This window comes from Jaculus jaculus, chromosome 18 (assembly GCF_020740685.1).
Source record: "Jaculus jaculus isolate mJacJac1 chromosome 18, mJacJac1.mat.Y.cur, whole genome shotgun sequence".
NCBI lineage: Eukaryota > Metazoa > Chordata > Mammalia > Rodentia > Dipodidae > Jaculus > Jaculus jaculus.
In genome coordinates, this window is record NC_059119.1 from 32,399,971 (window position 1) to 32,425,953 (window position 25,983).

Below are 25,983 nucleotides of genomic sequence, written 5' to 3' on the forward strand. Positions count from 1 at the left end.
AAGGGTAAGTATCAGAGGAGGAGGGGGCGGTGGGACTACTTGACTTTGGGCAAGGCTTTAAAGGTTGGGTGGGGGGGTCTTGCCTGGCTTAGAGGAATAAGGACTAGATGCAAGTTATGTAGTATTTGTCTGTGGATAAACTGAATTCTCTCTTTTATTTATTCCCCCTGGGCATTTGTCAAAGCCTGTCCATCTACTGGTAGGCTGGGCTGTGGGGGCTAAGAAAGCTGCCCTCAGACCCACTGGATAGCTTGAGTTTCTTCATGGCCTACCTTCAAACTAGCCCAGTGCTTTTTTGCATGATGGTTAGGTCCAGGACAAGGGGGAGTTGCCCTAGTTCCTAAAGGGAAGCCCTGGAACTTCTGCCCCATTCTTCTCAGCCCAAACAAGCCACAGGCCAGATCAGACTCAAGGGTGTGAATAAGAATTCCCCCTCTTAGAAACAGAATGGCATGAGAGAAGGAACTGGTGTGACGCACTGGCCATCACACTAAACAGTGGAGGATGCTTCTTGTACATAACTAACAAAGTGTGAAATAATATGAGGTTTTTGGGAAATAGAGGATTGGTGGGCATTTGAAAGCAGTAGTGTTGAGAGACTGATTTTCATCTGTAAAAGCATGATCACTGAACCAAGGCTGTAACCAACTTGGTAACATCCAAAACATGGTCAGAAAGGCTACAATGTCACAGTTTGGTATGGTGCGCTGGTTTGAATTGGGTGTCCCCAATAAACTCATGACTTTTGAATGCTTGGTTTCCAGCTAAGGAAATTTGGGAGGTGGAGCCTTGCCGGAGATGGCGCATTGCTGGGATGAACGGTGAGGTAGCCTTAGCTTGCCAGTGTTCATTGGCATACTTTCTTGCTGCTGTTTTCTACTGCTGTGGCAGAGGTGATGTCCAGCCTCTGCTCATGCCATGCTTTCTCTGTGACATCACAAAGCTTTCTCTCAGGCCTGTAAGCCAAAATAAATCCATTTCTCCCATAAGCTGCTTCTGGCTGGGTTCTTTATCCTGGCAACAAGAAAGAAACTGCAACACATGCCTATAAGCACGTTTACTTATGAGTGTGTCCAATTTACCACTGCCAGTGTCTCACTGCTTGTCTTTGATCAATTTTCATGGCTACTAATTTATGTCTCGAGACTATGGTCAAAATATTTTCTCAGGCTTGAATTTGGAGTATAGGAACATTTGTTCTCATCAGCTAGCTTGGGAATGGATAAAAGCTAACATTTGAAGAACAAGTTCTGCTAAATGGGTATTTCAGTCATAACATCATAAAGTCAGAAATGGTTTAAGAAGCTGGATGATGCACACTTTTAATCCGAGCACTCAGGAGGCAGAGATAGGAGGACTGATATGAGTTTGAGGTCACCCTGAGACCACATAGTGAATTCCAGGTCAGCCTAGGCTATAGGGAAACTCCACTGCGAAACACCAAAAAAAAATTAAGTCAAATACCATTTAATATATGTAGCATAGGTAATCATTTTATAAGTTACTAGCTAATGGAGTCAGGTATTAAATAGTTTTTACTGTTAATTTATATAAGTTAAATATGACACAGATGAAACCTTATGAGAGGATAGTAAGGAAATGATAAAATAAAGAGACAATTAGCCATTGACTTGGAAGAAGATAAATGTGGCGTCAACTAAAAATTCATCTTATTTTAGACAAATTTTATTTCTTATATTTGCTACATTTCAACAGGAAATTAATTTTGATGGTATAACAAGTCAGCAAGTAAAAAACATGTTTCTTTGGGAAAAATACTTAAAGTGTAGGCTTTCATCATATAAATATAATGCACACAGTAAACACGCTACACAGAAATCACTCACTCCCATATTGTTGTACGTATTATACTTGACACACATAGCATTTACGAAAATCTACTTTTATACCATTTGCAACATTTTCAGCTGAGTAATGGAAAGCGTATGCTGTAAAGTGCCTTGTGGTGAACGTCTTAGGTACTGTGGGCCACGTGGTCTCTGCCACTACGCGCAGTTCTGTTGGAAAGCAGACGCAGGCCAAACATAAACAAATGGGTTTGTTTACATTGGTGCTTTCAAAGTGCTTTATTCATGGACACTGAAGTTTTCATGCCATACAATCTTTCTGGGTTACAAAACACTCTTTCATTTTTTTTCCCCCCAGTCCTGTACTAATATAAAACTATAAAATGGGCAGTGGATCTTGCTGATGGAGTGTGGTTCACCAACCCTTGGCCTTTACCTGCTCAGAATCTGCTACTGAGTCCCGGTAGGGAAACGAACAACCAAACCGAGTGAAGGCACTAACAGCAAGGGGGTGGGGAAATAAATGTTGGCTTAGCAACATTTTCTTTTCACCACATACTTCAGGAAATACAAATCGGAATAACAATAACATCTAACATATACTTCTTATGTTTTATAGACGCTGTTCTAAGTGCTTTGAAAATAGCAACCTATTTCAAGATTAAAGCAATTCTAAGAGGCTACCATCACTACTCATACGTGAAAGGAAGGTAAGGCACAGCGTGGCTGAGCCGCATGCCCAGGCTGGAGTCCGGGTCGAAGCGGCGGGAGCCGTTAGCTACTAGGCAGACAAGAAATGCAAGAACAGTTTGGGCTCTGCTACAAAACACAGATCATCCTATACCCTGTGACAACATCAATGGCAAGATAACTATTACTATTTTCATCTGTTTCAGAAACAGCTGAAATTTTTTGCTAAAAATAAATGTGTCCCTAATTCAAAATTTAACTGATCACAAGATAACTGAATTTTTTAAAAAATCAGTTTCTTATTGAAGGGTTGGTTTACTAACAAGTGCTAGGAAATAGAAAGGTTCATTATTATTTCAAAGATTACACATCGATAAATATAGTAACACTATTAATAATAGGCATTGTAGACATGAGGTGGCACATTTTCTCACACGTAACACCGACTAGACTAGGGACAAATGTCTTCCTGTGTACAGTGATGGGCAGGCACTACATGCAACTCAAGCATTTGAAGATTTTGTTTTACAGAATACTCACAGGCACATTGCCTACGTACCAAAGCCTTCACTGATGCTTCCTGATTATCTTGGCTGGACATTCGTAAGTTTCGATAATTATTTCTTTAGAAGAAACACAAACATTGGGACCAGTAACATCACTTGTAGTGTAACTGCACATCCTAGTACAAAATTCTTTGAATTCTTGTTGGTAGTACTCCAAATATTTAAAATATCTGTAAAGGTACAGTGTAAGTGCTAATGATATGATTGGCAGTCAATGAGACATCAACAAATGCTCGATAAAGGCTTCCATTTTTGTTGCAATCTTTGCACTTATTCCTCTTGAGTCCTCTAAGATGAATGTAACTCACATGGAATGGTTTCTGAAAATTCAAGGTACCCACAGGAGTTTCTCATGTATTTGCACTGGTTGGATGTAGTGCTAGATGCCCTAATAGAAAACTTGGCATTCCTTTAACTTACTCCTTGTGCTCTGGGTTATTTATATATTGTATAAAGTACGATTTCTGAAATAAAGTTCCTTTTATGCTTTACAAATTTGTATAATTTCTTCCATCCATGTCTCCCAATATTTAGTAAAGTCTACTGTGTTATAATTACATAATAAGTTTACATATTACTTTCTGTGCATTTGCTGATAATTCTATAAGGAAAACTTTATGACTCAAACTTTTTCCTTTTGATGAGATTTTTCTTTTGTATGAATTATAAACCTCCCCCCCCCCACCTTGGTTTTTTGAGGTAGAGTCTTTCTCTAGCACAGGCTGACCTGGAATTACTCTCAGGCTGACCTCGAACCCACAACAACCCTCCTACCTCAGTCTCCTGAATGCCATCACATGCAGATCCTGTATGAATTATGATAGAAAGGTTAATTCCCACAGAAAGCCTGAGCCCATATCACTTACGAGCCTTTTCCTTCTGGGTATGTGTCTTCTGATGGGAAGTGAGTTGTGACTTCTGGATAAAGGTTTCCCCACACTCCTGACACTCATAGGGTTTCTCCCCTGTGTGTTTTCTCTGATGTATAATAAAATGTGACTTCTGAGAAAAGGATTTCCCACAGTCCTTGCATTTATAGGGTTTCTCTCCTGTGTGAGTCCTTTGATGTAACCTGAGGACTGAATTCACAGAGAAAGATTTCCCACACTCGGTGCACTCATAAGGCTTCTCCCCGGTGTGCTTTCTCTGATGCTTGGTGAGGTCTGACTTATAGTAAAAGGTTTTCCCGCATTTGTTACACTCAAAGGGTTTCTCCCCCGTGTGTGTGCGCTGATGGACCGTGAGGGCCGACTTCTGATAGAAGCACTTCTGACACTCCTTGCATTTGTAGGGTTTCTCCCCTGTGTGAGTTCTCTGGTGGGTTTTGAGGTGTGAATTTCGGGAGAAAAGTTTCCCGCACTCCTTACATTTGTAGGGTTTCTCCCCTGTGTGTGTCCTCTGATGGACTGTGAGGTGTGACTTCTGAGAAAAGTAATTCCCACATTCCTTACACTGAAAGGGTTTCTCCCCTGTGTGTGTCTTCTGGTGCACCAAGAGGTATGCCTTCACATAGAAGAACTTCCCGCACTCAGTGCACTCATAGGGTTTCTCCCCCGTGTGTGTTTTCTGGTGTTCCGTGAGGTGTGGTTTCTGGTAGAAGGATTTGTCACACTGATCACATGCATAGGGCTTCTCCCCAGCATGGGTTCTCAGATGTCTACTGAGAGATGACAGGTGGTAGAAAATTTTGTTACATTCTTTACATGCGTAAGTTTTCTCCCTGGTGTGAACTTTCTGATGAATTGTGAGGTCTTCGTTTTTGTAGAAGGATTCACCACACTTCTCGCACTTGAAGGACTTCTTGGTGTGTGTCTCCTGGTGCGCCGTGAGGGCAGACTTGTAGCAGAAGATTTTCCCGCATTTGTTACACTCGTAGCTTTCTTCCTGTCGATAAGTTTTCTTTTGTCTTGTGGTTTCCCCTTTCCTAGAAAGTTCAGAATTCATTAGTGTATAGCGATTTTAAGGCTTGTATGTACTGTATATTCTCTGAGTAACTCTGGTGGCTGTTAGAGATATTCCTAGGTCCATTTGACTCATAAGCTTTATCCAATGCGAATATACACTGTATTAAGCGTTTATTAATTAGCATATGTTAAGTCTGATATACACTGTGACTTAACATTTGATATGAGACTTCCCCTACATTATAGTCTCAGGATTTCTCAACTCTTTAACTCTACTTCCTATAATGAAATTTCCTTTAATCTGTAGTTCAAACAAAAAATCAAAAGATAACTATGAAATTTGAGTCTCCTGATTGTAAATAAGTCTCTCTTAAAAAGAACATTCCTATTTGGAATGTATTCTTTGAGATTTAGTCCAGTGTTATTTTTCTCCCATTGAATGCTCAATACATCTCCTTACTTTCAGTACCCCAGGCAAGACTGCTCCCTCCTTATAAAGCTTCCCTCTTAAATATTAATTCTTGAACTTGCCTTGAATTTCCAGCTCGGTTTTCCTTGCGTCTGGCTCCAATGTTACGCTTATTGTTTAGGTGTTCTACAAAGGAATGAATATTTAATATGTTATGTTTATTGGCTTGATTGGTATTAGGCCAACCTACCAAACTAAAAGAGCTCTCAAATGTAAATTCCCTCTAGCCAACTGCTTTAGAAAAAAACTAACAAAGACCAAAAGTTTCATAGCAGGTAGGAAGGAATCTGGTTGTATTTCTAGGCACTTCGAGCACCGCTATCAATATCACTTTAGGAACTTGGCAGTGCAAGATGAGACAAAAGAGAAAAAAACATGGAGCAAAATACAAAAAATATTGATGAACAGGAATGTAGGAATCAGAAAATTGGATATGGAAAATTAGTTGACAAGTTATATTTAGTGGATATACTGGGGGGAAATCAGATGCAGGACTAAGATATATTCTTAAACTTAGGTTACTATGTCACAAGGTTCCTAGTACAATAGTACTGCATTCCAAGGCCCCTAATGGATGCCAGAAACTACAGAGAGTACTGAACTGTATAAACTATGGATTTCCCCCGTAGATGTAAATGTGTATCCTAGACTTTCACCTCATTACTTAAAGGAAGCATTTAAGGTTTCACTTTGGCGCAACTAAAATGTCTAGGATCATTACTTTTGTGCTTTAGGAACATCAGCAAGTAAAACACAAGATTTCTTCCACATAAGCACTGTGAACCCCTAACTAATTTGTCTGAAAACCAAGATGGCTGCTAAGTGACTAATGCCACACAGTATGAATATTCTGGAAAAACAGATTACTCATGTTTAGGAAAGGACAAAGTGGTCCTCCTATAGCATGCTACTTAGAATGGCACACAATTTTGAATTTATGAATTATGTCTTTCTATAATTTTATATTAAATACTTTCACAGTGCAGTTGGCCATGGATAACTAAAGCCACCCAAAATAAAACTGCAAATGGGTAGGGGTTACTGTAGTAAGCAATAAATAAGCTTGTACTCTACTTCTTTTCCAGTCAGAACAATCTAGATGTCAACACTAAAAGTGAATTTCTCAGAACATCTATTTCCCCATGTGCAGAAAATTCCTATTGCTTAGGAGTAATGTTCACCAGAACACGAGGACCTAAGAACACATATGTTCAGAAGGAAATATTTTTTAAGTCATAGAGACAGCTATCTATATGTGGATAAATTCCCAGTTGTAGGATTAGAGATTTCCACTTTTGAATTTATCTTGACCACCAAAGCCCACATTTCCAAAGCATCATTGTCAATGATTCAACAAATTTTGAATTCTGCTTTTACATCTTGGTTACTACATGTAAGTTACTACATGATCCTTGAAAATTAGATTATTTATCACAGTTCTACAAGTCAGGTGAAGTGGTCAATCCCTGTAATCTTAGGAGGCTGAAACAGGAGGGCTGCTGTGAGTTCAAGGGTAGCCTAATCCTCCTACCTCACTACCACCTCCCCCCGGCCCTGAATGCTGGGATTAAAGGCATGCACCACCACACCTGGTTTATACTTTGGATTTTTAAAAGGGCTAAATCCTTGTAAGACTTTTTAGAAAAAACTTAGAGCAAAAAAAGCAGACATCTCACCGGGCATGGTGGCACACAGCTTTAATCCTAGCATTTAGGAGGCAGAGGTAGGATGATTGCCATGAGTTCGAGGCCACCCTGAGACTACATAGTGAAGTTCAGGTCAGCCTGGGCTAGAGTGAGACCCTACCTCAAAAAAAAAAAAAGAAAGAAAAAAGAGTAGACGTCTCATTCAAAATTCATTCTTTCAACAAATATTTAGGGAGCAAATAAAATATACCAGACATTGCACATCAGCACAAATCCTAAGATACATGAACATGAATAACATTAACAGAAGCAGGTGAGATTCCCTTGCTGTTCTAGTACTCCAAATAAGGAGCAGTAGTTTGTAGGAAGAATTACCAGTGTTTTGTGTTAAGGACAAACACACATAGAAAGAAACGCCACTCTGCTGCAATAAATATAACTGATGAGCAGTGTAATGGTGTGTAATCTGAATTCAGAGTTGAGATGGTGCCAATAACTGAGTCATCTTGTTAAAGGGAAAAAATGAGAGAGATTGTGTTAAAGGTATTTCTAAATCAAGATTGCTACATACTTTCTCTAATGGTAGGGATTAGCTGAGAAGTTTAAAGAAAAAGACAAAAATCTGAGGCAAAACTAAGGATTACATTTATATATAGGAAAGAAAAATAAATCTGGCTTAGGAATCTCTGACAAAAGGGTTGGAGAGATGGCTCAGTGGTTAAGGTGCTTGCCTACAAAGCCTAAGGACTGGGGTTCAGTTCTCCAGTACCCACACAGAGCCTGGTACAAGCATCTGGAGTTCATTTGCGGTGGCTAGAGACCCTGGTATGTTCAATATCTCTCTCTCTCTCTCTCTCTCTCTCTCTCTCCCTCTCTCTCTCTTTCTCTCTTTCCCTGCCTCGGTCTCTGTGGTAGTTTGATCTAGGTGCTTCCTCATAAACTTAGGGGTTCTGAATGCTAGGTTCCCAGCTGATGTAGATTTGGGAATTAATGCCTCCTGGAGGGAGTGTATTGTTGGGGGTGGGTTTATGGGTGTTATAGCCAGTGTCCCCTTCCAGTGTTTGGCACACTGTCCTGCTGATGTTGTCCACCTTATGTTGGCCAGGGGGTGATGTTCACCCTCTGTTCATGCCATTATTTTTCACTGCCATCATGGAACTTTCCCTCAAGCCTGTAAGCCAAAATAAACCTCTTTTTTTCCAGAAGCTGCTCTTCGTTGGGTGATTTCAACCAGCCATGAGAACCCGATGCAGCAGTCTCTTTCTCACTGTCTCTCAATAAGTAGATAAATAAATAGTACTTTTAAAAGAGAATGTCTGACAAAAGAGGAAGTTAGGGCTGGAGAGATGGCTTAGCGGTTAAGCGCTTGCCTGTGAAGCCTAAGGACCCCGGTTCGAGGCTCGGTTCCCCAGGTCCCACGTTAGCCAGATGCACAAGGGGGCGCATGCGTCTGGAGTTCGTTTGCAGAGGCTGGAAGCCCTGACGTGCCCATTCTCTCTCTCTCCCTCTATCTGTCTTTCTCTCTGTGTCTGTCGCTCTCAAATAAATAAATAAAAAAATTTAAAAAAAAAAGAGGAAGTTAAATGGAGAAATGAAAATTGATGTGATCTTGGTTTCCAACATGGGCAGGTCAAGGACCTTCACTCCTTTCTAGAACTACAGAAGATTGTGAGATTGCTGGGAAAACATTTTAAAGCACTTGCGGCCTCCACTGGCTCTCTAGTGACGTGGGTGAGGGTTCCTGTGACTCACCAGTGGGGCTCCTGCGTGGAAACTCCACCTCCGATACCCATGGCTCTTTCCCTTGCCTCAGCTTTAAGATCAAATTTGGCTTACTGACACGATAACCTGTTAGTGCAAAAGAAATGATGACAATTGCTTAGAATTGAAGGACTCTGAAGGGTAGAGCATCAGGACAAACGTGGACGGGCTCCCTCGTGCTTAGCAAATTCATTATTTATTTGTTATTTCAACGGGGAGATGTAGGGATACAAATATTTTTTTCTGGTTCCAAAAACAGATTAACTTTGATGCCCTCCCCCACCCCCCGTTCCACACAACCTTATAGAGAATTTACATGTTCTGGCAACTGGGCAAAGAAGCACAAACCAGTGGGAGTTACTGAGAGGGAAGTTTTCCTTACCCACGGACACCAGGTGACTATAGTTCTCCAGCATCACATCCTTATACAGGGTCTTCTGAGCAGGAGTCAGTAATTTCCATTCTGACTTGGAGAATTCCACAGTAACATCCTTTAATGTCACAGGGCCCTGAAACAGTAAATTAAATTGAATATGAAGTGGGGACAAGGAGGTGCAAAGGCTGGAGATGTGGCTCAGGGTAGTGCCTGCCTTAAAATGTGCAATGGAGCGATGGCTTAGCAGTCAAGTGCTTGCTGGTGAAGCCTAAGGACCCCGGTTCAAAGCTTGATTCCCCAGGACCCACATTTGCCAGATGCACAAGGGGGCACGTGCATCTGGAGTTCGTTTGCAGTGGCTGGAGGCCCTGGTGTGCCCATTCTCTCTCTCTCTATCTGCCTCTTTCTCTCTCTGTTTGTTGCTCTCAAAAAAATAAACAAAAAAAAATTTTTTTAATGTGCAAGGCCCTGTATTCAATCCCCAAGACGACAAGGAACAAAGGTCAGGCATCCAGCTCATGCTTACCCTCCCAACACTAGAAAGGCTGAGATACGGAGGGGCTCTACAAGTTCAAGGCCAACCAGGGATACACCATGAATTGCAGATCAGTCTGGACTACAAAGTGAGACCCCCATCTCGAAAAATAAAACAAAACACCCATCAAAAACTAGTCTATTGTTCTGGAGAGATGGCTTAGAGGTTAAGGTATCTGCCTGCAAAACCAAATGACCCTGGTTTGATTCCCCAGAACCCACGTTAGGCAGATGCACAAGGCAGCACAAGCATCTGGAGTTTGTTTGCAGTGGTTGGAGGCCCTGGTGCATCCATTCTCTCTCTCTCTCTCTCCCTCTCTCTCTCTCTCTCTCTCTGCCTCTTTTTCTCTCTCTCAAATAAACAAGTAAATAAAATATGTTTTTTTTAAAAAAATAGTATATTAAACTAGGTCTATTTGTTTATATTTACTGTAGGGAGTTACTACATTGCTAAGTCTGTGCCCTGTATTGTACATTGATATTTGTTCCATACATATTTACTAAGTGACACTCTGGGCCTGCGACTCTGGTGGACATACAAAGTGAATGCAGCAATCATGTCTTTTGTCAAAGAGCTTCTATTCTGATGGAAAGGCAAAGATGGAAATGCTTGCCAGCAATATGTGTAGCAAGTGCTTATGTGGAAATATGTACAATGTTATGTGTAGTGCTTTGATTCAAGTTTGATTTCACCCATAAACTTATGTGTTCTGAATGCTAGGTCCCCAGCCAGTGGCAATTTGGGAATTGATGCCCCCTGGAGGCAGGGCATTGTTGGGGATGGGCTTATGGGTGTAATAGCCAGACCCCTTGCCTGTGTTTGGCACACTCTCCTGTTGCGGTTGTCCACCTGATGTTGGCCAAAGACGGTGTCTGCTCTCTGCTCATGCCATCATTTCCCCTTCCCTCATGGAACCTCCCCTTGAGCCTGTAAGCCAAAATAGCTCTTTTCCTCCCATAAATTGATCTGATCAGGTGTTTTCTGCCAGCAGTGTGAAGCTGACTGCAACATTATGCAATTACTAATTTTAAACCACATTCTTCAAAACTGGGTATAAGCCGGGTGTGGCGGCACATGCCTTTAATCCCAGCACTCAGGAGGCAGAGGTAGGAGGATCACTGTGAGTTTAAGGCCACCCTGAGACTACATAGTGAATTCCAGGTCAGCCTGGGCTAGAGTGATCCCCTACCTCAAAAAAACAAAAAAGAAAAACCAAAAAAAAAAAAAAAAAAAAAACCCAAACAAACAAAACCCTGGGTATAAATGACCTTTTGGGTGTTCAATAATCACACTTGGAGGCTAAAGCCAATGTAGATATACAATGTAGCTAAAAGGACTGCTAATATTTTGACCCATGCCACTGGGTCACCTGGGTCTCAGGGAACCAAAGAATGGCAGGACTTGTAAAAGGGGCCATGTAGCTCTGGCAAGTCCTCTTGGGCAGATAGGACACTGAGGCCCCACAAGTTGGTCTCCAGCCAGTGCACAGTCCACAGTCCACAGGGAGGAGGGTCCAGTCAAAGGAGAATGTCCTCAGTGCCTCCAAGGGAGTACCTGGTCAACAAGAGCCCAAGCCTTCCGAGCAGATGGCACAACTTGTCGAGGAACCCCAAAGGAGCCAAAGGGGGCTCCTCTTAAGTGCCCAAGAGTGACCTCTAATGAGGCTCAACTGACCTTACCAGAAGAAAGGAAAATGGTTAATTTATGGCCACCCGCAGGGTTTTAACACCCAGCTGGATAGTATAACCAAAGAATCCAATGACAGGCCATAATACAGCACACAGAGAACTAGACTGGACTCTAAATAGGGACAAACAGGGCCTGGGGAGATGGCTCAGTGGGTAAGGACGCTTACTGTGCAAACATGAGGTCCTGAGTCTGGCCTGAGGGGTATCCAGGCCACACATGGCTGAAACCCCAGTCCTGATGGGGGGTGAGGATAATAGAACTATTGGGGCTCGCTGGCTAACCAGTCTTGCCAACAACGGAAGCTCTAGATTCAGGGAGAGCTTCTATCATAAGGAAACAAGGTGGAAGAGGATAGAGGATGAAATCCAACGTTCTCTTCTGGCATTTTCACATATGCACATGAGGTACACATGTTGGCATACACCATTCTCACACACACACACATCGGAAAAATATAAAGAGATGAACAATGATTCAGGCCTTACGGACCTCCCTATTAAACCCTGAGTGTGGGTCACCCACATGCCAGGTAGGACAATTATTCTCACCCTAGCTATAACACAAAGATAAGTTCCATTTCTAAATCAGACAGTAACTATAACCTTACACTAGGTTTTGGTTTGTTTCTTTTTAGGCATTCTTTACATGACATGTACTCAGTGATTATAACCTCATAATATTTTTATAATTCTTTTGGGGGGTTTCGAGGTAGGGTATCACTCTAGCCCAGGCTGACCTGGAATTGTCTATGGAGTTTCAGGGTGGCCTCGAACTCATGGTGATCCTCCTACCTCTGCCACCCAAGTTCTGGAATTAAAGGCATATGCCACCATGCCCACCTTTATTTTTATAAAATTTTTTTTTTGGGGGGGGGTTCAAGGTACAGTCTCACTCTAGCCCAAGCTGACCAAGAATTCACTATGGAGTCTCAGGGTGGCCTTGAAATCATGGCAATCCTCCTACCTCTGCCTCTCTAGTGCTGGGATTAAAGGCGTGCGCCACCACACCTGGCACTATTTTTATAATTTTTAAAAAGTATTTTGTCATTGTAGGAAGAGAGAAAGGGAGAGAGAGACAGAATGGGCCTGCCAGGACCTCCTACCACTGCAGATGAACTCCAGGCACATGTGCCACTTTGTGCATCTGGCTTTACCTGGGTACAGGAAATCAAACCCAGGCGGTCAGGCTTTGTAAGCAAGTGCCTTTAACCACTGAGCAATCTCTCCAGCCCCAATATTTTCCTTTTAATTTATTTTTTAAATATATTTTCAAACTTTATTTATTTGAGAGAGGGAGGGAGAGAAAGAGGCAGAGAGAGGGAGAGAGAGAATGGGCGTGTCAGGGCCTCCAGCCACTGCAAACAAACTCCAGACACATGCGCCCCCTTGTGCATCTGGCTTACATGGGTCCTGGGGAATCAAACTGGAGTCCTTTGGTTTTACAGGCAAATGCCTTAACCACTAAGCCCCTTAATTTATTTTAAAAAATATTTTATTCTTATTTATTTATTTGAGAGAGAGATAGATTTAGAAATAGGCAGGTAGAGAGAGAAAGAGAATGGATGTGCCAGAGCCTCCAGCCACTGTGAACAAACTTCAGATACATTCACTCCCTTGTGTATCTGGCTTATATGGGTCCTGGGGAGTCAAACATGGGTCCTTTGGCTTTGCAGGCAAATGTCTTAACTGCTAAGCCCTCTCTCTAGCTTTTTCCTTTTAATTTAGTCCACCATTAGATACCTTATTGGAATTTTCCTTTTTAAAAAAATATATTTTATTTATTTATTTATTTATTTATTTGAGAGAGTGAAAGGGAGAGACAGAGGGAGAATGGGCACACCAGGGTCTCCAGCCACTGCAAATGAACTCCAGATGCATGCACCCCCTTGTGCATCTGGTTTACATGGATCCTGGAGAATTGAACCAGGATCCTTTGGCTTTGCAGGCGAATGCCTTAACCAATAAGCTATTTTTCCAGCCTGGATTTTTTTTTTAATGTTTTGTTATAGCATCAGTATGTAACTATGACTATGTGCTTTAAAAATGTTACCCTGGTACTGAAGATCTAGTCAAAAGCCTATGGCTGGGAAGGGCATAGGCCCTAGGTGGAGTAACGACTTCCTGTTGTTTGGCTTATAGGCTTGAGGGGGAAGCTCCATCATGGCAGAGAAAATGAGCAGAGGGTGGACATCACCTCCTGGCCCACATAAGGTGGACAACAGGAACAAGAGAATATTCCAAACACTGCCAAGGGGAAACCAGCTATAAAACCCATAAGTCTGCCCCCAACAACACTCTGCCTCCAGGAGGCTTTAATTTCTAATTGCCATCAGCTGGGGAGACTAGCATTCAGAATACCTAAGTTTATGAGGGACACCCGAATCAAACCACCACACTTCATCTACTTAAAAAGTATTTTATTTATTTATTTGAGAGAGAGGAGAAGGAGAGAAGAGGGGAAGATGGGTGCACCAGGGCTTCTAACCACTGCAGATCAACTCCAGACACATGTGCCACTTGGTTCATCGGGCTTTATGTACGTACTGGGAAATCAAACCTGGGTCCTTGGGCTTTGCAGGCAAGTGCCTTAACTGATGTCATCTCTCCAACTGTTCAATTTCTTTTGAGAATGGGATTTTAAACTATTACTACTTTTCTAGCACACATAGAATGAAACAAAGTGAGGGTTGCATAAATGACTTACCTTGAACTTCTTCATTTTTGGTTCTTTGGAAAGGGTTCCTATCCCTGAAAGCCAGAGCAGGAAAAGTTGGAAGAGTGGATTCAAAAGAAACCATGGGTCCCAGCTCTCGCAATCACCTGTGAGAAATGTTCACATGACATTTTAGTATGGCATAAGCCTTTGGGTAAATTTCCCTCTGGCTCATTTAGAAGGAATAAGAAGGACCGTGTTGAAATATGCCTACCTGTCCATTGATGAATTTGTTTAGCTTGAGGGCTGGAGATGAATAGATGAATGTGACACAATCTTGATGAGCCTGTGACATTTTTGTCTCCAGCTAAACATTTCTTAAAGATATTATTATTTACAAGGAGGGAGGTATAGAGAGAGAGAAAGAGAGAGAGAGAGAAGGAATGAGAATGAGTGGGTGCAACAGAGCCTCTTGACACGGCAAACAAACTCCAGATGCATGTGCCACGTTGTGCATCTGGCTTAATGTAGTTACTTGGGAATCAAACCCAGGCTGTCAAGCTTTGCAAGCAAGCTCCTTTAACCATTGAGCCCTCTCTCCAGCCCTCAATCTAAACATTTTTTAAATGAAATCTTTATTGATAAATACTTCACACAGCACACAATTTGTCCATTTACACAATTCAGTGGGTCCTTTCTAATTTTTATTATGTGTTTGTACAAAAGAACATGTATATGCGTGTGTGTGTGTGTGTGTGTGTGTGTGTATGATGTGTCCATGACCCTGCACATGCCACAGCACACATGCGGAAGTAAAAGTACAGCCTTAGGATATTTCTTCTCTGCTTTCACCTTCTTTGAAGACAGAGTCCCTTTTGCCACTGCTGCTGCGTGGGAGGTTCTAGATTCCCCTGGCTCTGCCTCCCACTGTCACACATGAAGGAGATAGTATGTCAGAAATTCAATATACTACTGGTGAAAGCCGAGAGGTCTGCCAGGAGCCAGCCCCCGGCTACCTTGAGAACCCCAGGGGAGTCAGATGCCTGGCTGGTGATCTTGGACAAAAGGAGATTACACTTGCTAATGCTTCTCCCTTCCCCTCTCCTTGAACATGAAAACCTCCCTGGCCCTGTGCTGGGGTGGGGGGGGGCACTTCACATTTCCAGAGTCTCTGCTGCTGAGGTGTGAATTGTCTACAATTAGACTCTCCTCCAATAGTCTGATTCCTCTGTCTTAGATATTCACACTTGTCTCCGTCTTTTTCTAACAACACGCACATTGGAATTAGAAATGTCTGAATCACTTTGTGTCCAGCTGTACGTGGGTGCTGAGTCATGGCTGGCAGGCTTACAAGCAAGCAGCGTTAAGTGCTGAGCCATCTCCCAGCCCGCAGTTCAACGGTTGTTAGTGCAGCATATTCACAGTATTGTGAAGCCATTCCCACTTTCATCTTAGACCACTTTTGATCACTTCATGCAGGTATAAAACAAAACATCACGATCATATTCGCCTCATTACCATGGTATCTCTCTTCTGCTGACCCTCTTCTTCCCAAGTAGTCCCTCTCCTTCCTTCTATGTTGTGTGCGTGTGCGTGTGCGTGTGCGTGTGTGTGTGTGTGCAGGTCTTGCGAAGGCAGCTATGGTGGCTGTGTGTTCATGATTGCAACAGCCATGTCACACCCAGAAGACTGCTCCTCACCCTTCAGCTCTTACAATCTTTCCATTCCCTTTCTGTAGCATTCCCTGGGCCTTTGAAGGGGCGAGAAAGATATCCCGTTTAAGGGCTGAGTACTCAACAGTTAGTTATTCTCAACACTTTGACCAGTTTAATAGTCTCTGCAATAACCAGCATCTACTACCAAAAGGAGGGTTTTTTTATTATTTTTTTTAAATATATTTTTTAAATTATTTATTTATTTATTTGAGAGCGACAGACACAGAGAGAAAGACAGATAGAGGGAGAGAGAGAGAATGGGCGCGCCAGGGCTTCCAGCCTCTGCAAACGAACTCCAGACGCATGCGCCCCCTTGTGCATCTGGCTAACGTGGGACCTGGGGAACTGAGCCTCGAACCGGGGTCCTTAGGCTTCACAGGCAAGCGCTTAACCGCTAAGCCATCTCTCCAGCCCGGAGGTTTTTTTTGACCAAAGGTGAGAGCAACATAAGTCTGTGGAGCTGACTCCGTGTTGCTAAACATTTCCACTGGCTCTTGAAGAACATATGTGTCGGTTCACTGATTAGCTATGAGTCTGTTCACAAAAAAACTGAACTCTTCAACACTGATTAGTTCAAAAAAGAGGTACCGACTTCCGGTTAAGATGGCGGCGTAGGTACCACGCCAAAACAGCCTGGGGGGGGAGACCAAAAAAAACTCAGCAAAATACACACTTTTACTAAAAAGTGAGGTGTATAGGAAGTTGAGGCGGCAGCGGAGAAGTAGAAGAGTTATAGAGCATCCAGAGCCTGCACAGGCGGGAACAGCGGCTCCGGGCCGCTCGACTACCCGCCGCAACCGCGGAACGGCAGAAAACCGCCGGACCCTCGGCTCGAGCCGCAGGACAAGCCAGGTGCGGGATTTTCCCCTCACACCGCGCTCTCCGCAACTCGGGAAACGTGAGGGGAGAGCGGCAGCGAGCAACGGAGGGAGGAGCAGACCGCGAAGTAAAAGCACACGTGGAGAAACGATACAACCAGAACAGCGCGGCTCCCTCCCCTCCCCTGCCGCCTGAACCCAGCTCCAGCGAACACAGCAGCGGCCCGGGACCCGGCCACGCCAACTTGGGCTGACGGCGGGACCCAAGCAGGAGCAGAATTTGGCAGCAACTTCAGCGGCTCCAGCACCGGTACCAGTGGCCCCAGCAGCAGCGGACCCAGGAGCGGCAGCGGTGACAGATCCCGCAGCAGCGACTTCGGGGGAGCAGCACCGGTGGACACGGCAACGGCAGCTTCAGCAGCGGTGGGGGCTCCGGGGGTGGCGCCTACAACAGCTGCAGAGACGGCGGCAGCGGCTCGGTTTGCCCCGTAGGAAAAGCAAGTGCCCAGCTCCAGAAATCAGAACAGCAGCCCGACGACCCAGGCAGCAACTTGACTGAGACCACAATCACCCAAGGTAACTGGGATTGCACCAGGGAAGGGTCTCACTTGGTCACAAGCTGACTTGGATACCTCAACAGACCAGAAATCTAAACCTCTTTGTTGATAGAGGATCTGGTCATTATAATAACTACTCTTGCATACATACTCGGGGCTGTTTTTGATGGAATGGGTACAGTGTTTACCTAAATTTTAGAATCTACCAGTATATTATTCCACTACCTTAAGGTCCTACCCTGAAAATATATTACACCAAATCAATTGATACAGCTAAGAATACACAGCTAGCTAGAAAATCCAAGCATTCACTTAATCCAAGATGCAAAAATATATACATTATAACACAAGAAACACTAAAAAGCAAGACGATATAAATCCACCTAAAAGTATTAATGCATCAGAAATGTCCTCCAGTTAGAAAGAGTTAGAGGAAATGCCTGAGAAAGAGTTCAAAAGAATAATTATAAATATGTTCAAAGAGGTCAAAGAACACATGAAAACAATCAAAGAAGAAATCAAAGAGGAAATCAAAGAGGAAATCAAAGGAATCAAAGAAGAGGCAGGACACCAATTTAATGAAATAAAGAAGGCAATACAAGACATAAATAGAGAAATAGAAATAATAAAGAAAAACCAGTCAGAATTACTAGCAATGAAGAACACAGTTAATGAAATAAAAAACTCTGTAGAAAATCTCACCAGTAGGATGGATGAGGGAGAAGACAGAATATCTAAGCTAGAAGATCAGGTGGCAGACCTAATGCAGTCCAACAAAGAGAAAGACAAACTTATAGAAAAGTATGAGTGGGAATTTCAAGATATTCGGGACACTATGAAAAGATCCAATATAAGAATTCAGGGCATAGTAGAAGGAGAAGAATTCCACTCCAGAGGCATAGTAGGCATCTTCAACAAAATCATAGAGGAAAATTTTCCCCAAATTGGGAAAGAGGTGCCAATACAGATACAGGAAGCCTTTAGAACCCCAGCCAGACAAAACCCAGAAAGAAACTCTCCTCGCCATATTATACTCAAACTTCCAAACACACAAACCAAAGAAAAAATATTGAAAGCAGTTAGAGAGAAAAATCAAGTTACCTACAAAAGCAAGCCCATCAGGATTACAGCAGATTATTCAACACAAACTTTTAAAGCCAGAAGGGCCTGGAGTGATATATTCCAAGTTCTGAAAGATAACAACTGTCAACCAAGGTTACTTTATCCTGCAAAGTTATCCATCCAAATAGATGGAGAAATAAAGACATTCCATGACAAAAGCAGGTTAAAGGAATATCTGAAGACAAAACCAGCTCTACAGAAAATACTTGATAGAATCCTCCATGCTGAACAAAAGGAAAAGCACACATATAAGGAACCTAGAAAAAACCAGCCATACTCAAATACCAGTTAACAGAAGAGAGCACAGGTAGAACAAGTAACACACACACACACACACAAATGGCAAACATAAATACACACCTTTCAATAATATCTCTTAATATCAACGGTCTCAATGCCCCAACGAAAAGACATAGATTTGCAGACTGGGTTAAAAAGCAGGATCCTACAATTTGTTGTCTTCAAGAAACTCACCTTTCTACAAAGGATAGACATTATCTTAGGGTGAAAGGTTGGAAGACGGTGTTTCAAGCAAATGGGCCTAGAAAACAAGCAGGGGTTGCTATCCTAATATCAGACAGGGTGGACTTTAGTCCGAAGTTAGTCAAAAAAGATAAGGAAGGTCACTTTATATTGATTAAGGGCACACTCCAACAGGAGGACATTACAATCCTAAACATATATGCACCTAACATGGGGGCTCCCAAATTCGTCAAACAAACACTATTAGAACTAAGGTCACAGATAACACCAAACACGGTGGTGGTGGGTGACTTTAACACCCCACTCTCATCAATTGACAGGTCATCCAGGGAAAGAATAAACAGAGAGGCATCTGGACTAAATGAGGTCATAGAAGATATGGACCTAACAGATATATACAGGACATTTCATCCAAAGGCTGCAGAATATACATTCTTTTCAGCAGCACATGGAACATTCTCTAAAATAGACCATATATTAGGACACAAAGCAAATCTTAACAAATTCAGGAAAATTGAAATAATTCCTTGCATTCTATCTGACCACAATGGAATTAAACTACAAATCAGTAGCAAGAAAGGCTACAGAGCATACACAAAATCATGGAAGCTAAACAATACACTACTAAATGATGAGTGGGTCAATGAAGAAATCAAAAAGGAAATCAAAAAATTTATAGAGTCAAATGATAATGAGAACACAACATACCAAAATCTCTGGGACACAATGAAGGCAGTTCTAAGAGGTAAATTTATAGCCTTAAGTGCCTATATTAAGAAATTAGAAAGGTCGCAAGTAAACGACCTAATGCTTCGCCTTAAAGCCTTGGAAAAAGAAGAACAAGGCAAACCAAAAAGTAGTAGACGGGAAGAAATAATAAAGATTAGGGCAGAAATTAATGAAATAGAAACAAAAAGAACAATCCAAAGAATTAATGAAACAAAGAGTTGGTTCTTTGAAAGGATAAACAAGATTGATAAACCCTTAGCAAATCTGACCAAAAGAAAGAGAGAAGAGACACAAATTAATAAAATCAGAGATGAACAAGGTAACATCACAACAGATTCCAGAGAAATTCAAAAAATTATAGGGACATACTATAAAAGCATATACTCCACAAAGTATGAAAATCTGAAAGAAATGGATGATTTCCTTGATCTATATGACCTACCTAAATTAAATCAAAATGAGATTAATCACTTAAATAGACCTATAACAAACATGGAGATCCGAGCAGTTATCAATAATCTCCCAACTAAAAAAAGCCCAGGCCCGGATGGATTCACTGCTGAATTTTACCAGACTTTTAAGGAAGAGCTAACACCATTGCTTCTTAAGCTTTTCCAGGAAATAGAAAAAGAAGGAATCCTACCAAACTCCTTCTATGAGGCCAGCATCACCCTGATACCAAAACCAGGCAAAGATAGAACAAAAAAAGAAAATTACAGACCAATCTCCCTCATGAACATAGATGCAAAAATTCTCAACAAAATATTGGCAAACAGAATACAAGAGTATATCAAAAAGATCATTCACCCTGACCAAGTAGGCTTTATCCCAGAGATGCAGGGATGGTTCAACATACGCAAATCTATAAATGTAATACATCACATAAATGGGTTGAAGGACAAAAACCACATGATCATCTCATTAGATGCAGAGAAAGCATTTGACAAAATCCAACATCCCTTCATGATAAAAGTCCTACAGAGACTGGGAATAGAAGGAACATATCTCAATATAATAAAGGCTATTTATGACAAGCCTACAGCCAACATATTACTAAATGGGGAAAAACTGGAAGCTTTTCCACTAAAATCAGGAACAAGACAAGGGTGTCCACTGTCTCCACTTCTATTTAATATAGTTTTGGAAGTCTTAGCCATAGCAATAAGGCAAGAGACACACATAAAAGGGATACAAATTGGAAAGGAAGAAATCAAGTTATCACTATTTGCAGATGACATGATTCTATACATAAAGGACCCTAAAGACTCTACTAGCAAGCTGTTAGAGCTAATCAAAACCTACAGCAATGTAGCAGGATACAAAATAAATACACAGAAATCAGTAGCCTTCATATATGCTAACAACAAACACACAGAGGATGAAATCAGAGAATCACTCCCATTCACAATTGCATCAAAAAAAATAAAATACCTTGGAATAAACCTAACTAAGGAAGTAAAGAATCTATACAATGAGAACTTTAAGACACTCAAGCGAGAAATTGCAGAAGACACTAGAAAGTGGAGAAACATCCCTTGTTCCTGGCTTGGAAGAATCAATATCGTGAAAATGGCAATCTTACCTAAAGCAATCTACACATTTAATGCAATCCCTATCAAAATTCCAAAGGCTTTCTTCATGGAAATAGAAAAAACAATCCAAAAATTCATTTGGAATCATAAAAAACCTCGAATATCTAAAATAATACTGAGCAACAAAAAAGAGGCTGGTGGTATCACCATACCTGATTTTAACCTATACTACAGAGCCATAGTAACAAAAACAGCATGGTACTGGCACAAAAACAGACATGTAGATCAGTGGAACAGAATAGAGGACCCAGATGTAAGCCCAAGTAGCTATAGCCACCTGATATTCGATAAAAACGCCAAAAATACTCATTGGAGAAGAGACAGCCTCTTCAGCAAATGGTGTTTTGAAAACTGGATTAATATCTGCAGAAGGATGAAAATAGATTCTTCTCTCTCGCCATGCACAAGAATTAAGTCCAAATGGATTAAAGACCTTAACATCAGACCGGAAACTTTGAAACTGCTAGAGGAAAAAGTAGGGGAAACCCTCCAACATATTGGTCTTGGCAAAGACTTTCTGAATACAACCCCAATTGCTCAGGCAATAAAACCACAGATTAACCACTGGGACCTAATGAAATTACAAAGATTTTGCACCGCAAAGGACACAGTGAAAAAAGCAAAGAGGCAACCTACAGAATGGGAAAAAATCTTCGCCAGCTATATATCTGATAAAGGATTAATATCTAGGATATACAAAGAACTCAAAAAGTTAACTAATAAGGAATCAAACAGGCCAATCAAAAAATGGGCTAAGGAGCTAAATAGAGAGTTCTCAAAGGAAGAAATACGAATGGCATATAAGCACCTAAAAAAATGTTCTACGTCACTAGTCATCAGGGAAATGCAGATTAAAACTACATTGAGATTCCATCTCACTCCTGTCAGATTGGCCACCATCATGAAAACAAATGATCATAAATGTTGGCGGGGATGTGGAAAAAAAGGAACCCTTCTGCACTGCTGGTGGGAATGCAATCTGGTCCAGCCATTGTGGAAAACAGTGTGGAGGTTCCTAAAGCAGCTAGAGATTGATCTACCATATGACCCAGCTATAGCGCTCCTAGGCATATATCCAAAGGACTCATCTCATTTCCTTAGAAGTACATGCTCAACCATGTTTATTGCTGCTCAATTTATAATAGCTGGGAAATGGAACCAGCCTAGATGTCCCTCAACAGATGAGTGGATAATGAAGATGAGGTACATTTATACAATGGAGTTCTACTCAGCGGTAAAGAAAAATGAAGTTATGAAATTTGCAGAAAAATGGATGGACCTGGAAAGTATTATACTAAGTCAGGTAACCCAGGCCCAGAAAGCCAAGCGCCACATGTTCTCCCTCATATGGGGATCCTAGCTACAGATGACTGGGCTTCTGTGTGAGAATGAAAATACTTAGTAGCAGAGGCCAGTAAGTTGAAAAGGAGACATAAAGGGTGGAGAAAGGAAGGGAGGAGGATACTTAATAGGTTGATATTGTATATATGTAATTACAATGATTGTAATGGGGAGGTAATATGATTGAGAATGGAATTTCAAACGGGAAAGTGTGGGGGTGGGGAGGGAGGGAATTACCATGGGATATATTTTATAATCATGGAAAATGTTAATAAAAATTTAAAAAAAAAAAAAAAAAAAAAAAAAAAAAAAAAAGAGGTACCATATATTCCAACCTATGAAACCTATGTCTGGCACTACAAAAAAAAAAAGAGCTACATGTGCTTCAAAGTCAGCAGGTTTGGGGACCATATCAGAGATCATCAAGGCCTAGTTACAATTTGACCCCAGACCCAGCCTAAGTAGTGACTCTGAATTCTATCTGCATTTGTGCCCGTGAGGCACCCCATCCACTCTCCTGCGGCAGGAGGGAGGCACTCACCTGCAGTGCCCAGGGCAGAACGGTGGGTCCCACTCCATCACTCTTCTGCCCATGCTTGTTTGAACCAATCTTACTGATACCCGAGCTGGCTGCTTTTTATCAGCTGGAGCGATTCCCTGGTTTCAGCTCCCTTGTTGGATTGGGGTCACAGGTGCACATGGCCACATCTAGCTGTTTAGGTGGGTTCAGGCCCTCATGCTTTCACAGGAAGCACTCTTAACCTCTGAGCTATCTCTCCAGCCCTAATTCCTTCTCATTTTAAGGGTAACAGTGCTGGAGAGATGGCTCAGTGATCAAAGGTGCTTGCTTGTAAAAATTAGAGATTGGAGCTGGGCATGGTGGCTCATGTCTTTAATCCCAGCACTTGGGAAGCAGAGGTAGGAAGAGCACATATAGCTTTTTTTTTTTTTTTTTTTTTTTTTTTAGGTAGGGTCTCACTTTGGCCAAGGCTGACCTAGAACTCACTATGTAGTTTCAGGGTGGCCTCGAACACACAGAGATCCTCCTACCTCTGCCTCCCGAGTGCTGGGATTAAAGGCTTGCACATGTAGCTTTTAAAACTCGCAATTTGAAGTCAGATGTGGTGGTGCACACTTCTAATCCCAGCACCAAAGAGGCTGAGGTAGGAGGATGGCAAGTTCAAGACCAGACTGGACTAATTTAATTAGCTAATTAATTCACAGTTTGATACCATAATCCCCAGACAGGTACTTCATGGTGCAGTTAGAGAAAATGAGGTGTTTTACTTCTAAGTTTCTTTTTTTTTTTTCCAAAAAATAGTTTTAAACTATTTCTTAATTTATTTATTTGAAAGTGAGAGAAACAGGGAGAGAGAGAAAGAATTGACACTCCAGGGCCTCCAGCCATTGCAGACAAACTCCACATGCATGTGCCACCTTGTGTATCTGGCTTAGGTGGGTCCTGGGGAATTGAACCTGGGTCCTTTGGCTTTGCAGGCAAGCCATCTCTCCAACCTTAAAGTTCTTTTTATAATAAGCAGAAACCACTTCCAGCCAGCCTGTTGCTTATAAGAGGCCTAACTGATAAGCCCAGATACCAACAAGCCAATCACAGACATTAGGTTGTCACTCCATAAGAGGGAGCAGAGATGAGCTGTGTTTTCTTCTTTTCAAAAAGAAAATCTGTCTCGGCTAGGCATGGTGGCACACACTTACAATCCAGCACAGGAGAGGATGAGATCGGAAGATTATCAGTCCCAGGACAGACTGGGACTGCATAGCAAGATGCTGTCATAATAATAGTAATAATAATAATAAAAATATCTCTCATTCTCCTCTCCAGAATTTAACCTTCCTCGGTAAAATTTACCAGTGATTTGTCAAACTACAGCTTCAAGTAACAACGTGTTCAACAATCTGCTGAGAGGCTGAGACACGGTCAGATCACACTTCACCTCGGTGTTTTGGTGGCGCTCAGGGCAACTGTTGTGTTAATGCAACCAAGTCTGCTCTTAGTGTAAGATCACACACAGAGGGAAACAATGAAGACTTCAAAACCCATCTTCTCATACTGAGTAAATCAGATTCTCTCTCAACTTGCAGTGGTACTATACATACATATATATATATATATATATATATACACACACATACATACATACATGTATACATATACATACATATATATGTGTATATATATATATATATATATATATATATATATATATATATATATAGATAGAGAGAGAGAGAGAGAGAGAGAGAGAGAGAGAGAGAGGTGATGACCAGATGTGTAGGTGCACTCCTTGAATCCCATCACTTGAGAGGCCGAGGTAGGAGGATAAAAAAAAAAAAAAGAAGGAGGAGGTGATTACAAGCAGCAGAAAGGATGGTTGTGGTGACGAAATTGCACAAACACAACAGGCAGTCAACGAGAAACGCAGCTCACCTTTACCGATTCCCTGTCGCACTTTCAAAATCCACTACCCTATTCCTTACAGCCCACGACCCTCCAGGTTCGTCTGTGGCCCTTGACAGCTGTGGCATATTAAAGCAGCCCTCCGCCTGGGACGCTGGCTCTGCGTCCCGGGCGCGCTGAGCAGCCGCCCAGCTGACCGGCCAGGGCTCCACGTCACCAGCCTCCGGGGGTTCCCCCTCTGCCCCCGCGCCCCGGCCCCGCGCAGGCCTCCCAGGCCGCCCCTCGCCGCACCGGGACTTGACAGCTCCGCTCCGGCCCCTGGGATCGAACCCGTCACCTCCCCGCCCCGCCCGAGGCCGCCACACACACCTGCTGCAGCGCGGCGCGCGGCCCGGACCCCGCCCGAGACGCCCCGACACCCAGGCGCACCGATGCCCAGGCCCGTTCTCGACCCCCGCCCGAGGCGAAGGACAAAACCCCGCTACTGACAGGCGAGGCGGCTCTGCCCATGCGCGGAGCCATCCTCGCTCCAGAACTACGTTGCCCAGAAGCCTCTGCGGCGACTCCGTCTGGCTTGATGGCAATGAGGTTCGGCTTCGACCTAAGGCCAAAGCGTAGCTGGTGGGCGGCGCCCCTCCGGGCCTGGTCCTTTCAAAGGATAATTGATTAGGACTGGCAGTCAGCGCCCCGGGCTGGAAAAGAAATTGTTGCAATGAATATTGATGGGTCATTGAAGTACTTGAAACTTGGTACCCAGTCCAAAGAACCTAGCAGCTTTGTCCCGGGTCCATAATTTTTACAACTAAGGAAATAATACGCGATACATGTAATGCACTAGAAAATATGTATAGTATATAAGCGTAAAGAGCCGACACGGGGGCTGGGGGGATTCAAGTGTCTCTGTCACACATATTGTTTCCTGATGGGAGGGAGGATGCTTAATTTTTTAAAAACATTTTATTAACTATTTTCATACATGTACATAATGTATTTTGATCATCCCCCCATATATTTGTGTGTGTGTGTGTATGTGTGTATAGAGAGAAAGGGAGTGAGTTTTGTTTTTTCGAGGTAGGGTCTCACTCTGGCCCAGGCTGTAGACTCAAGATGG

At 42.4% G+C, this 25,983-nt stretch overlaps 1 protein-coding gene across 7 annotated transcripts; it reads right to left on the reverse strand.

Annotated features, from left to right (window-relative positions):
- Positions 1-1,631: 1,631 nt before the first annotated feature.
- Positions 1,632-25,345, reverse strand: Znf25 (zinc finger protein 25). Of its 7 annotated transcripts, none has more exons than XM_045137309.1 (7): positions 25,302-25,319; positions 14,371-14,463; positions 14,148-14,263; positions 9,227-9,353; positions 8,836-8,931; positions 5,500-5,563; positions 1,632-4,988 (listed from the first exon to the last, which is right to left on the reverse strand). In XM_045137309.1, exons 3-7 carry the CDS (start codon positions 14,160-14,162, stop codon positions 3,923-3,925), a joined length of 1,368 nt encoding a protein of 455 aa, XP_044993244.1. In that variant the 5' UTR covers positions 14,163-14,263; positions 14,371-14,463; positions 25,302-25,319; the 3' UTR covers positions 1,632-3,922. The 7 variants fall into 7 exon arrangements, with proteins under 7 accessions (XP_044993244.1, XP_044993240.1, XP_044993243.1 ...); XM_045137305.1 differs by having other exon boundaries at positions 14,371-14,473; positions 25,242-25,311; XM_045137308.1 differs by lacking the exon at positions 25,302-25,319 and adding an exon at positions 24,903-25,057.
- Positions 25,346-25,983: the final 638 nt, after the last annotated feature.